Source organism: Gadus morhua, chromosome 18, assembly GCF_902167405.1.
Source record: "Gadus morhua chromosome 18, gadMor3.0, whole genome shotgun sequence".
Classification (NCBI taxonomy): domain Eukaryota; kingdom Metazoa; phylum Chordata; class Actinopteri; order Gadiformes; family Gadidae; genus Gadus; species Gadus morhua.
In genome coordinates this window covers 15,946,529-15,959,526 of record NC_044065.1, presented here as the reverse complement: position 1 = coordinate 15,959,526, position 12,998 = coordinate 15,946,529, and the positions used below count along the sequence as shown (strand labels likewise).

The 12,998-nt window shown below is 41.6% G+C and overlaps 1 protein-coding gene, 8 non-coding genes and 1 pseudogene across 13 annotated transcripts; all 10 read right to left on the bottom strand.

Moving 5' to 3' along the window:
* Positions 1-119: 119 nt before the first annotated feature.
* On the bottom strand, positions 120-234 carry LOC115531734 (U5 spliceosomal RNA). Its single transcript, XR_003973934.1, has one exon. It is a non-coding gene; the product is annotated as a U5 spliceosomal RNA (small nuclear RNA).
* A 467-nt stretch (positions 235-701) lies between these two features.
* Positions 702-816, bottom strand: LOC115531733 (U5 spliceosomal RNA). The gene has a single exon (XR_003973933.1). It is a non-coding gene; the product is annotated as a U5 spliceosomal RNA (small nuclear RNA).
* A 498-nt stretch (positions 817-1,314) lies between these two features.
* Positions 1,315-1,429, bottom strand: LOC115531728 (U5 spliceosomal RNA). The gene has a single exon (XR_003973928.1). It is a non-coding gene; the product is annotated as a U5 spliceosomal RNA (small nuclear RNA).
* A 485-nt stretch (positions 1,430-1,914) lies between these two features.
* LOC115531748 (U5 spliceosomal RNA) lies at positions 1,915-2,029 on the bottom strand. The gene has a single exon (XR_003973944.1). It is a non-coding gene; the product is annotated as a U5 spliceosomal RNA (small nuclear RNA).
* Positions 2,030-2,513: 484 nt separating this feature from the next.
* LOC115531726 (U5 spliceosomal RNA) lies at positions 2,514-2,629 on the bottom strand. Its single transcript, XR_003973927.1, has one exon. It is a non-coding gene; the product is annotated as a U5 spliceosomal RNA (small nuclear RNA).
* Positions 2,630-3,108: 479 nt separating this feature from the next.
* Positions 3,109-3,224, bottom strand: LOC115531749 (U5 spliceosomal RNA). The gene has a single exon (XR_003973945.1). It is a non-coding gene; the product is annotated as a U5 spliceosomal RNA (small nuclear RNA).
* A 465-nt stretch (positions 3,225-3,689) lies between these two features.
* LOC115531729 (U5 spliceosomal RNA) lies at positions 3,690-3,805 on the bottom strand. The gene has a single exon (XR_003973929.1). It is a non-coding gene; the product is annotated as a U5 spliceosomal RNA (small nuclear RNA).
* Positions 3,806-4,272: 467 nt separating this feature from the next.
* Positions 4,273-4,398, bottom strand: LOC115531735 (uncharacterized; annotated as a pseudogene).
* Positions 4,399-4,735: 337 nt separating this feature from the next.
* Positions 4,736-4,850, bottom strand: LOC115531731 (U5 spliceosomal RNA). The gene has a single exon (XR_003973931.1). It is a non-coding gene; the product is annotated as a U5 spliceosomal RNA (small nuclear RNA).
* LOC115531543 (alpha-N-acetylgalactosaminide alpha-2,6-sialyltransferase 1) lies at positions 4,777-12,909 on the bottom strand. 5 transcript variants are annotated; one of them, XM_030340886.1, is made up of 12 exons: positions 12,195-12,909; positions 11,563-11,803; positions 11,379-11,460; positions 8,986-9,865; positions 8,548-8,878; positions 8,148-8,310; positions 7,866-8,028; positions 7,276-7,414; positions 6,892-6,995; positions 6,553-6,636; positions 6,290-6,389; positions 4,777-6,013 (listed from the first exon to the last, which is right to left on the bottom strand). In XM_030340886.1, the coding sequence occupies exons 4-12, from the start codon at positions 9,081-9,083 to the stop codon at positions 5,837-5,839; spliced, it is 1,359 nt and encodes a 452-aa protein (XP_030196746.1). In that variant the 5' UTR covers positions 9,084-9,865; positions 11,379-11,460; positions 11,563-11,803; positions 12,195-12,909; the 3' UTR covers positions 4,777-5,836. The 5 variants fall into 5 exon arrangements, with proteins under 5 accessions (XP_030196746.1, XP_030196748.1, XP_030196747.1 ...); XM_030340888.1 differs by having other exon boundaries at positions 11,563-11,596; XM_030340887.1 differs by having other exon boundaries at positions 12,534-12,909.
* Positions 12,910-12,998: the final 89 nt, after the last annotated feature.

The window sequence follows — 12,998 nt, the reverse complement described above, 5'->3', positions numbered from 1 at the left end:
AGGACCTATTGTAATCACATAAGTAACTAGCACATCATTTGATGTCAGCAACTAGTTACCCACGTCATTTGTCTATGCTTTTATTTTAAGTATTAGTTGCACTACCCTTTAATTTCAATTGGACAGTTTAGTATGCCCCGCAGTAAAGATGTTGAATACTCAAAATTTTCCACTCCACGGAAATCTTTAGTAAAAGGCGAAAGATTAATGCCATCTGAAGTGAAACAAGAGTGTACTGCAGAACACAAGTCAGAGGACAGACCTTATTTTCTGAGATGTATTTCTGCGTCACGGTTTCATTCTTGTCCCATTGTTTTACTTTTGAGTGGAATTGGAACGCGTCAGATAGAGTAGGACTCGTAGCGCAGGAGACGTAAAGTGTACACTAAAATACGCATCACTTGATTTATTTAATGGAATGAGCTTTATTTCATTATGACTAAAGGGATGTTGGGAGCTCTACATGGCTGTTCCTCCATTCAGGATTCACAGTAACTCCAACTCTATTCTTTACGCCCCACTATCTATAACTAATATCTATTCTAATTTGTTATTTGATAAAAGGTAATAGTCTCGATTTATTGGACAATGTGAGAGCTGTTAATTTGGTGCAAGAACAAAAAGCAACGCATTCAATGGTTGGTCCGAAGTAGGCTCTTAATATCACGCACGTTTGAATTATTAATTTAGACAAATAGGAAAGCCCGGCGTAAAGCAGGGCATCAAAAAATTGGTGAATACTCAAATTGTTCCACTCCACGGCAATCTTTAGTAAAAGGCGAAAGATTTATGCGATCTGAAGTGAAACAAGAGTGTACTACCGATTTCAAGTCGGAGGACAGACCCTACTTTCTGGGATGTATCTCTGCGTCACGGTTTCATTCTCGTCCCATTGTTCCACTTTTCAGTGGAATTTGAACCCGTCTGATAGAGTCGTAACGCAGAAGACGTAAAGTGTACACTAAAATACGCATCACTTGATGTATTATTGTATTTAATGGAATGAGCTTTATTCCATTATGCCTAAGGGGATGATGGGAGCTCTGCATGGCTGTTCCTCCATTCAGGATTCACAATAACTCCAACTCTATTCTTTATGCCCCACTATCTATAACTTCTATCTATTCTCATTTGTTATTTGATGAAGAAGGGGCCAAATATGCGAAGGACGTAAAAGGTAATAGTCTCGATTTATTGGACAATGTGAGAGCTTTTAATTTGGTGCAAGAACAAATTGCAACGCATTCAACGGTTAGTCCCAAACAGGCGCTTAATATCAGGCACGTTTGAAGGATTAATTTAAACATTTGAGAAAGCCCCGCGTACAGCAGGGCATCAAAAAATTGGTAAATACTCAAAATGTTCCACTCCACGGAAATCTTTAGTAAAAGGCGAAAGATTTATGCGATCTGAAGTGAAACAAGAGTGTACTACCGTTCTCAAGTCAGAGGGCAGACCCTACTTTCTGGGATGTATCTCTGCGTCACGGTTTCATTCTTGTCCCATTGTTTCACTTTTGAGTGGAATTGGAACACGTCTGATAGAGTCGTAACGCAGAAGACGTAAAGTGTACACTAAAATACACATCACTTGATTTATGTACTGTAATGAGCTTTATTCCATTATGCCTAAAGGGATGTTGGGGGCTCTGCATGGCTGTTCCTCCATTCAGGATTCACAGTAACTCCAATTTTATACTTCACGCCCCACTATATTCTATTCTCATTTGTTATTTGATGAAGAACGGGCCAAATAGATGAAGGACGTTGGCTAAACGTTAATAGTGTCGATTTGTTGGACAATGTGAGAGCTTTTAATTTGGTGCACGAACAAATTGCAACGCATTCAACGGTTGGTCCGAAACAGGCGCTTAATATCAGGCAGGTTTGAAGGATTCATTTAGACAATTGAGAAAGCCCCGCATAAAGCAGGGCATCAAAAAATTGGTAAATACTCAAAATGTTCCACTCCACGGAAATCTTTAGTAAAAGGCGAAAGATTTATGCGATCTGAAGTGAAACAAGAGTGTACTATCGCCTCAAGTCAGAGGGCAGAACCTACTTTCTGGGATGTATCTCTGCGTCACGGTTTCATTCTTGTCCCATTGTTTCACTTTTGAGTGAAATTGGAACACGTCTGATAGAGTCGTAACGCAGAAGACGTAAAGTGTACACTAAAATACGCATCACTTGATTTATTTAATGTAATGAGCTTTATTCCATTATGCCTAAAGGGATGTTGGGGGCTCTGCATGGCTGTTCCTCCATTCAGGATTCACAGTAACTCCAACTTTATACTTTACGCCCGACTATCTTCTATTCTCATTTGTTATTTGATGAAGAACGGGCCAAATAGATGAAGGACGTTGGCTAAACGTTAATAGTGTCGATTTGTTGGACAATGTGAGAGCTGTTAATTTGGTTAAAGAACCAAATGCAACGCCTTCAACGGTTAGTGAGAAATAGGCGCTTATGTCATGCACGTTTGAATGACTAACTTTACACAATATAGAAAGCCCCGCAGTAAAGCAGGGCATCAAAAAATTGGTGAATACTCAAAATGTTCCACTCCACGGAAATCTTTAGTAAAAGGCGAAAGATTTATGCGATCTGAAGTGAAACAAGAGTGTACTACCGAGTTCAAGTCAGAGGACAGACCCTACTTTCTGGGATGTATCTCTGCGTCACGGTTTCATTCTTGTCCCATTGTTTCACTTTTGATTGGAATTGGAATTCGTCGGTTAGAGTCGTAACGCAGAAGCCGCAAAGTGTACACTAAAATACGCATCCTTTGATTTCTCTAAAGGGGTTGTTCTTTATTTGGTGTGCCGAAAGGGATGCTGGGAGCTCTGACAGGCTGTTCCTCCATTCAGTATTTTAAATAACTCCAACTCTATACTTTACGACCCACTATCTATCTATCTATTCTCATTTGTTATTTGATGAAGAACGGGACAAATAGATGAAGGACGTTGGCTAAAAGATAATAGTCTCGATTTGTTGCACAATGTGAGAGCTGTTAATTTGGTTAAAGGATCCAATACAACGCATTCAACGATTAATGAGAAGTAAGCGCACGTTTGAATGATTAATTTTACACAATATAGAAAGCCCCGCAGTAAAGCAGGGCATCAAAAAATTGGTGAATACTCAAAATGTTCCACTCCACGGAAATCTTTAGTAAAAGGCGAAAGATTTATGCGATCTGAAGTGAAACAAGAGTGTACTACCAATTTTGAGTAAGACGACAGACCGTACTTTCTGGGATGTATCTCTGCATCACGGTTTCATTCTTGTCCCATTGATTCACTTTTGAGTGGAATTGGATCACGTTGGATAGAGTCGTAACGCAGAAGCCGTAAAGTGTACGCTTAAATACGCATCCTTTGATTTCTTTAATGGGTTGTACTTTATTTGGTGTGCCGAAAGGGATGCTGGGAGCTCTGACAGGCTGTTCCTCCATTCGGTATTTTAAATAACTCCACCTCTATGCTTTACAACCCACGATCTGCAACTTCCATATATTCTCTACACTGAATAATTTAATAAACATTGAATCGATACATAATATTCGTTGATATATTTGGGACAATGTGAAACACCTTAAATTTAAAGAAATAAAACACAACAGGTCACATCTTAAATCGATTACTAGTGGACTGATGGGCTTTATTATTTGACAGCTTAGGAAGCCCCGCAATGAAGCAGGGCATCAAAAAATTGGTGAATACTCATAATGTTCCACTCCACGGAAATCTTTAGTAAAAGGCGAAAGATTTATGCGATCTGAAGTGAAACAAGAGTGTACTAACGACTATAGGTCCCGGGACCCACCATTCTCGCCGGTATACACCTCTACGTCATGGTTTTACTCTAATCCCGTTGTTTTACTCTTGTCCATAGTGGAATTGGAATATGCACATAAAGTCGTAACTCAGAAGACATGTGTACACGAAAAGTCTCATCAAGGTGGCTTCTTCTATCCAATGATTGTTATTTCATTATGCCGAAAGGGATGATGGGAGCTCTATCTGTCTGATCCTCCGCTGACGATGGAAATATGCTCCACCTCTTTACACTGCACGTCACTATCTTCACTATCCATGCTGGATATTGAACGGACAAAGCAGATACGTACGATAAAACTCATATTAATCGATCTACTTGATCATTGTTAGACTTAAGTAACCTCCTGGTAATCAATATGTATACCAAATAGGTGAGTGCTATTTATAAGTGTAAGGTGTTATTTGAAAGTGTAGGAAGCCCTGCAATGCAATACGAGGAAGCCCTGCAAAAAATACGAGAATACTCCCGTATTTTTCTCCCGTATTCCACTCCCCGGAAATCTTTAGTAAAAGTAGAAAGATTTATGCGCTCTGAGGTGAAAAAATAGTATACTGACCGATTGCGGTCCAGGGACCTACTAGGATTGCCGATATACACCTCTACGTCATGTTTGTAGGCTTACCTAGTCATATTGTTTTACTCTTGTCCATAGTGGAATTGGAAAATGCAGAGTCGTAACTCAGAAGACGTGTGTACACTGAGGTACAACATGTTGACAAGAGATACGAACGACAGAACTCATAGCATTCTATCTGTTTGATCAATGCTAGACCCTAATTAATTATAGGTAGTAACGTCCTGAGAACTAATACTGATTTGAGGCATATGTAGTCTAACTATGAGTGGTATTTGGTTTGAGCAATAATTATTATTTGACAATTCAGGAAACCCCGCCGTAAAGCAGGGCATCAAAAAATTGATGAATACTCAAAATGTTCCACTCCACGGAAATCTTTAGTAAAAGGCGAAAGATTTATGCGATCTGAAGTGAAACGAGAGTGTACTGGAGGCAAAGAGCCTCAGCACGAACCATGTTCTCCGCGATACATCTCTACATCGTGGTTTACTGTAGTTCAGATTGGAATTCACAGAAAAACCCAAACATGAAGTTGCATGAAAGAATATAACCAGGAAAAAACGGCAATAATCCTTGCATCAGACATAAATAATGTTATTTAATTTTGCCTGCAAGGTATGATGGGAGCACATGTTACTCTCTTGTTCTTTCCCCAACTCTGACCACCAAAATGCAATTCAGAGAACGCCCAGGCATCGGCTTAGGAAGATCGATTTAGCAACATATTTGTGCATTCAAACATGTTTGCTATTCTTAGAGAAAATAAGGCAACAACATCGATACAATTTAGCACACGATCATTGTGTGGTCTTCCAGTCGCCGTAGGCCCATTAGTGATAAGGTCTACATTTTTTTATGTAAGCCAAACTGTAGGCCTATCTTACTAGATGCCTCGTTCACTCAAGTCACAACAATTGAACTACATTTGCGATGACCAAACCATCAAAGATAATTTAAAAGGTTTGCGAAATAGTTACAGAATCACACAATGCCTGCGACCCGTCATTTCTCAATTTTTTTTTTTTTTACGGGAATCCAGACAACACTAAGCCGTGACAACTGTACTTCTTACTAATCAAAGTTACACCTAACCGTTTCATACCCAAGCTCAAATCACTGTCTACGTCAAGATTAGCTTCCGAGTACTTACACATTTCTTGTACCCAAATCATGGCTGTATAGGCCTTTTTTTGTCCTATACAGCCTAATACAATAGCCCCTTTACTGTGCATGCATCATATTTCTGCATTATAAGACACATGCATCATATGCATTCATTATAAGATACATACGTCTTATGCATGCATTGCAAAATCGTACGATTTGGTTACCAACACCAGGTTGACAGGCCAGGTCTAAATTGTAAAGTCTGACCAAATGGCTCCTCTTCCAGAATCCAGTTAAAACACCCTTATGGTTCCCTCCGTTGGTAAAGATTGATTATTCCGGCATTGTGCAAGTTCTTCCACGCATTCATTTCCGTAATGAAGTCATGGGTGAAATAGAAAATCATCTTTTGAGCAGTTCCCTTGTAATAAGTGTAAGGGTATTTTTGGTAGTCTTCTGTGATGAAGCCATATGCATTCACCTGAGAGAGCGAGAGAGCAAGAGAGTTAGATTAAGGGTACCCATATTTATGTATGACTATTCAACAAATTTCTTTACTGTTTAAATAGAATACTTGAGAGAAAGAGAGATCTGAAATTGCCTGAAATCGTACAAAATAGACCAGAATATTGAAGAATCAATCCAATGGGGTTAATGCTAATGACAAGGGTTGGCAGTACAACGATAGCAAACTATATGTGAAAGTGGCTGTTTGGTTCAACACAAAAAAAATCACAAAATCTCGTCTTCTGCTTACCACATCACAGGTGTGCAGAGCCAGGAAAAGAGCTACTGCTCCATTTGTAGGTTTAACTACAGCCCAGAATTCATAATTGAGACCTGGAGACCTCAGAAATCTATGACATAGGAAAAGTGTGAACAGCCAGGTACAGTATACTGTACATACACTTCAACACATATATCACATACACTCACAATAACACGCCTGTGGAAAAGTCCATCAACTATGTGATATCTTTCCACACCAATTCACAGCATGCAAAAGAAAAAATAATTGACCTGTTCCTCAAATATCTCAGGAAATCGGGATGAAGAAGGTAGAAGTGTTTATTGTCCAACTTCTCGGTATAGTACTGCGTTGGCCTGGAAAACACAGAATCCTATCAGCAATCACCTCAATCAACAGCAGCGGGGAGAATGGTCAAGTGGCTATTCAACCACTCATAGTATGTAAATATATTTAAGGTAATCTTTATCCTTTTTGGTTAAAGCTTGTTCAGGGAAGGCACAGTTTGAGAAAAGTCTTGTGTCTGAGTAAAACATACAAATAAAGATGCCATGCCATACAGTGTTGAGTTACTGCACCAAGCTATGAAAATGTAGAGGGTGAATGTTTACCGCAAGTGCTTGAAGGGGCCCGCTGAGACTAATTTCCCAGTGAACAGGGCCTGCAGCCACTGGAAATCCCGATACCCACTCGGAATCATCACATACTTGATACCCTGCAACAGGAAGTAGCAGCCACACTTTTCACTTGTTAATGCGTGAGTGAGTGACAGACTGAGCGTGTGTGTGTGTGTGTGTGTGTGTGTGTGTGTGTGTGTGTGTGTGTGTGCTTGAAAGTAATTGTAGTCTATTTATTTTACACATTGTTTCAATTGGAGAAATTTCCGCAATTGGGGAAAAGGAAAGGGCGAATAGCAGGACATTCATTAACGTTACCTTATTATGGCTTAAATATGACATGAACCAGGTCCGTACCCTCGGTATAGTGTTCTGTACCTCATCACGGGCGAATCTTGGTAAACCGTGTTTCTTGTAGTACGACAGAGCTGAAGTGAGGGAGTAGGCAGTGTGGAGGTACACAGAGGTCTTGTTTCCTACATCCTCCTCGTATCCCTTGGTGATAGCACCATTCATCCTGTTGGGGGAAAAAAAAAAGATGACCGCAATAAAGTTAACATTTCTCTATACAAGGGCTCCCTTTTGATCCCTTTTTTCAACATGGATTCGTTTCCACCAGGACGTAGGCATTTGTTAATACTAGTACTGATGTGGAAAACGAAAGGGCCAACACATGCCTTTCTATGAGAGACTTTCCCCAGCAATACAGAAGGCTTCATTGTCTGGGATGGGTACACTTTAGAACCCTACTTCATCGCTACGGCAACCCTTGTGACATGTACTTGGCAGCATTTCATCGATTGATCCGCCGTCAAACCCTCTAAACAAATACTGGTTCACCGAAAGGTTTGCGTGAGCAGGTCTAACGAAAAGACTTGGTTACCTCTTAAACTTTGCCACAGGATGAAAATCAGCAATATTAAAAGTAATAAACAATAACAAACATACTCTGGCCTTTGCCATCTTACCGGAACACATAGTCATGGCCATCAATCTCCTTCCCCATTCCTGAACCACTGAGGATTCCAGCTGTGCCCACTACAGCACAGGACACACAGCCTACCCCGTCTCCCCTGGCAACAAGCATTGGTTCCTGTGGTTTTGGGATATGTCGCAATGCAGCTACAACCTCTGGATAAAGTACAAAACAAACCTGTAATCTATACAATGAATGGATGAAATTGAAAAGCACCCGTATATGTGGGTTTACTAATGTGAATGTCCTTTTGGTCTTTCTCACACAAATGTACCTCTGTAATCGTAGCCCATGAAACCAAAGGGGTTGTTAAAGTGGGAGAGCCTGTTCCACTCCCTCACAGTGACGCTCCTGTTGTACATGAACAAGTTGATGTTTGGAATAAAGTTCTTGGTGAAGTTTGCATCTTCAGACTTCCGCAGAGAAAGGGAACATGTCTTACCAAATAAAGAGACAAAAACATGAATTTTTACACTGTAGAGACTTTAAAGAATAAGCTGATATTGTTTTATTTTTTTAGTACCAGAAGAAGCACAAAATGATTGAAGAAATTAAACTGAACATTTGGGACAATAACGTAATCGAAGATGTAATGGACTAACCACCATTGGGTTACCCCAGCCATATAGGTATGATTTCCCTGTTTAATTAGCAGGTGAGATCCAACTACATACCATCTGTCTTGGCTGGTCACTCCTTGAGTATACATCTTCAAAGTCCCATTGGGGCAACTTCCGAAAGTCTTTCTTATGGAGGAGAGGCATGAGCGTCTCAGAGTCCGAGCCTACAGACCTCTTTGTAGGCGTGTGTTGAATCAACCAGGTTTCATTCCCATCAGATGTCCCCTCATCAATGTCTTCAGTGGTCAACTGTACAGAGTTTTTAGTGACCAACTCTGCCTTTTCGATAGTGGTCAACTCTTCATCGTCATCCAGGGTCGACTTTGGGGCTTCCTCTTCCGTCAGCAGGAATCCCTTATCTTTTGCCTCCCCAAATTGTTGGATGCTTTGCACAGGTAGGCCAAAATATATCAGCATTAATCACCCAATTGTATCCAAACCCACAGTAACGTTGTAAACACAACGACAAGGAATATTAGTCTTAGAACTCACCCGGCCTTCTTCGAATGCTGTAGTCGCATGTACAAGCATTTGCTTATGGTGAGGATTATCAGCACTGCGACAAACCTTCTTACAGCGCGAGATGCCATCACGGTGTCCTGGTTGACACTGTTGAGCAAACATTTTCAACCCTGGCGTTTTGTGTACCTAGTTCCCCACGCCCATCAAGGTGGGCGTGGGGATTTAGTTATGGAGTGATGACAGCTTAAAAAAACGCATATAATTTCCTTGAATCTCACTCACATGCACGCACGCACACACAGTATCTAAACACAACTTTTACCTCTTTATTTAACAGGAGTTCATACTGAATCATCATACTGAAGCAGCTTTGCAGGTCTTATACCCTTGGCGGTTTAATACATGAAGAATGAACAACATGAAAAAAATGGTCAACACATAACATACATAATGTTATTATACATTTTATTCACTACTTTAAACGTATCCTCATATAAAACTGATCAAACTACGCAATTCATTTGTCTTATTTACAGTTTGGAATCTATTAAAGAATGTCCTGAGCTAAGTTTAATTTCACATAACCTGGAGTTTACCGGTGGACGGGGCTGAATGAACATAAGGACAACGATGAGCATCCAGTATTGTTCGGTTTCTGCTTTGCATGTCTTTCTGTAAACGTTTCCTAACGCATGGTACTCATCAGATGGAACAGTCTTTAAGAAGAGCTCATAGATCTCAATGGCAGATGGTTCACAGGGAGTGGGGTGGGGGGTTGTTGTAGTGTTGCGGGCCTCAGGTGGAGTAGAGTCTGAACTGGTCCTCCAGCTCCCCCTCCGAAACCTCCCCAAACGTCTGCTTGTTCTCTCGGAGCAGTTGGAAGATGGCCGCCAGCTGCTCCCGTTGTACCCTGGGAAGTCACAGCACACTCAGCATGTAGACCATATATACCCAAAATACACAATAGGTTTCACAGTGCATTGCATTTACATGTGTATAGTGCATTCATGGCTTATAAGATTATATTTTATTAACCAAAGGTCTTTTTGTCAGTCATATAGTTCCATAATTTCCATGGGGACCATCTTGGCCATGCTCTAGGAGCAGGATAGGTAGATATTGTGCTCACTTTCTTCCTTTTCTGGTATTGATAGTAGTCAGGTATCTAGTCAAACTGTCTATGAAGCAAGTCAATTAATGGTGAATGCCGGCCTTTTTTGGTGCAAACAAAATCCCCCAGACAAGGATTTTGAAAACACAGAACCGCATTACAGTAGTAGAAGTGGCAGGAATAACCTCAAAATTAAAATTACATCATCAATACAAGATAGAAGTCCTTTCATATTTGCTAGGTATTAAATTAGCATAAACAACCCAATATGAGCTTATTCCTGAAAAAAGCTGATTGTGCCAATTATGTCATTGTTTGAAACATATTCAAACAATGACATAAATCCTTTCTAAAGCAAACTGCTCAGCAACGCTGGTCATTGTTTGGTGCCGCTTTGAGGCCAAATGAGGGACAATCCTCAGCGGAATTAACTAAGGCCTATTTCACCTTCAGACTGAGTCAGCAGCTAAAGGTTCCCTAAATCAACACCTCCACAGGAGAACAACACGCCCCGGCCCCAATGGACCAACAGATATCCAAAGCAAGGGAATATTGGTACCAGGCCACAGGAGAAGGTGAGACACACAGAGGCTGTTTGCTTTGGGGCTTAGCCTACCAGTTAAGCATCAAGTAAATGTTCATACAGCCATACGTTACCACACATCCCCACTCTCCCTTACTGTTTGTCCAACGGGCCTTTAGAAAGCTTAGGTCTGTGGGGAACTATATTTAAACATAAAAGCAGGGCATGCAGGGACAATTATGAAACCTGGATCTAAAGATTGACTCTAAACTGTGTGGTCCCAGGTCCCCTAGTATACAGTATATCTTTTTCTGTATAACTCTCTACGGTCATCGTCCGTTGATCTCTGGAATGAATGTTCATTCAGAGGAAACCTTTCCAGAGAAGGCCCAGAGTGACTCCTCTAAGCTGGGATACCTTGAACCCTGTACGCTTGGCACAGATCTAATATTGCCTCACTCAGTCTAGCCTTAAGCCGAAGACGGTGATCGCACAGACAAGGACAGACGACTCCGGAGTGACATGCCAAAACTTCACCAAAACACCCATGGCGTACACGTGTAGCCTCTCCAATGGTTAGTAGGGCAGACAATTCACTTCACCGAAAACTGGTTGGTACTATTGCTAAGAGGTGGTATTACATTAAACAAATACAAATGTGATGACTAGATGCAATTCCCCAAACAGACATAGAAGATAAGGCTTTGATCCATGTTACATATAAAATAAGTACTTTGTAGCTCAAGTTAAATTGTATGTTTATGGAAACCATGACCCATCAGTCCTCACCTCTGCTCTTCCTCCAGCTCCTGTTTGGACATCATGGTCTCTATGCGGCTGGCTTGGGCCCGTCCCGGGAGATACTTCAGTTCTATGCAGAAATGGGGGATTCATTCACATTGCCAATCCCTCGACTGATCTATCATCCTTCATTCGTCATTAGGCTTATGCTTCACAATATGCTTCTTCTTACCATCAACGTCCGGGCTCTCTGAGATTCCCTCGGTCTGGGGATAAGAAAAAGCACACTTTAGGAGCTCCTTCTCAGAGAGCCCGATGAGAGACCTCCGACCGACCCCCAAGGAGGCAGCAGCAGACGGAGAGTCCACGTCATAGCTCTTGCTCCTAGATGGACGGATGCATCTAGAGTCGTCGGAAGTGGACTGAGATGGGGCTGCGTGTTCAGCAGCGTCAAGCCGCGACTCCGATTCCTCCTGCGAGACATTACGTACGAGAGAGATGAGGGAGTACCATGTCATAATAACAAAGGATTGATTTGGCCCACAATAACGCAGTTTTACAGATAGGCGGTCGGTGGTACGCAATACTGTATGTAAGTGCGCAAAATAAGCAGGACTGTTACATTTGTAGCCTATGCTTCGTTTTCACTCAGTTCAGTCTCAAAGTTCACCTTATATCAAAATACATCCATGCTCTCCATAGCTTCCTACTCTAGACATCTAACATACGCTCGGAGTGTTTCCACTACAATGTCAGCAAGCATCCAGATAGATCATTGTTGTTGGAATACGATAAGGGGAATATGTGAGTACAGTGTGCACTAGACATTGGTGTTAACTTGCGAAACAAACAGGACAGACTTACGGAAAGGACCGATTTAACGACTTCCCAGTGGTCATGTGAACTCCCACTAACTTCATTCCAGTCGTCCGCCGTTTTCTTCTTGTTGGTAATATGACCGTTCTGCCATGCACTAGATTTATCTAATCCTGCCTGAGCTTTATCCTTTGGTCCAAAGTAGCTCCTCGCAAAGTCAACAGAGGACGGCGAACCATTAAATATGGACGTTGCCACCACAATAGCAAGAAGAGTAAAAATAACGGCGGCGAGTAAAAAAGTTAAATCCATTGTGACAGGCGGCGGTATTACATGCGTAGCATGCTCTATAGCCAGACTGTTTTGTTTGGAGTGGGTCTTCCCTACCTATTTATACGGCGCTTTGTGTAGGTAAACACGAGAAATCCAACACCTCACTCCTTGTTTGTGATTTTCCTCATGGTCCAAAGCCACATTATCAGCATCGGTGATATACATTAAGGGGCGGGCTGCCGCGTAGGCTACCGCACGTCATATCCGTTCAATACGCCCCTCAAGCGCGCCGACGTCATCACCGTCCATCTGGGATCAGGTGAACCGAAGTCACGTTGCGTGCGCGCGACTCACTACTTTGCAGGTAATCGCATCAACGGACGTTTGCAAAAACAAGTTGATAAGGGCCTCGCAAAATCCATGATGAAGTAAAGCCGGGCTTACGTTGACAGAGGGGTCGGCCCACGGCCAGTGTTGGCTTCCATTTTAGATTAGAGTTGTTGTTTAAGGAAAACAACCCCCCCCCTTTCTCCTCAGGCCGTGTACACATCTAGCGTTTTTTTAACAATGTAATTAGTT

Excerpts from the sequence above, each read along its gene's own strand:
- LOC115531543 (XM_030340886.1), bottom strand. The coding sequence starts at position 9,083 with ATGGCATCTCGCGCTGTAAGAAGGTTTGTCGCAGTGCTGATAATCCTC. Across the intron at positions 8,311-8,547 it reads GTGACCAGCCAAGACAGATG|ACATGTTCCCTTTCTCTGCG; the intron begins GTATGTAGTTGG and ends TTATTTGGTAAG. Across the intron at positions 8,029-8,147 it reads CATGGGCTACGATTACAGAG|AGGTTGTAGCTGCATTGCGA; the intron begins GTACATTTGTGT and ends TACTTTATCCAG.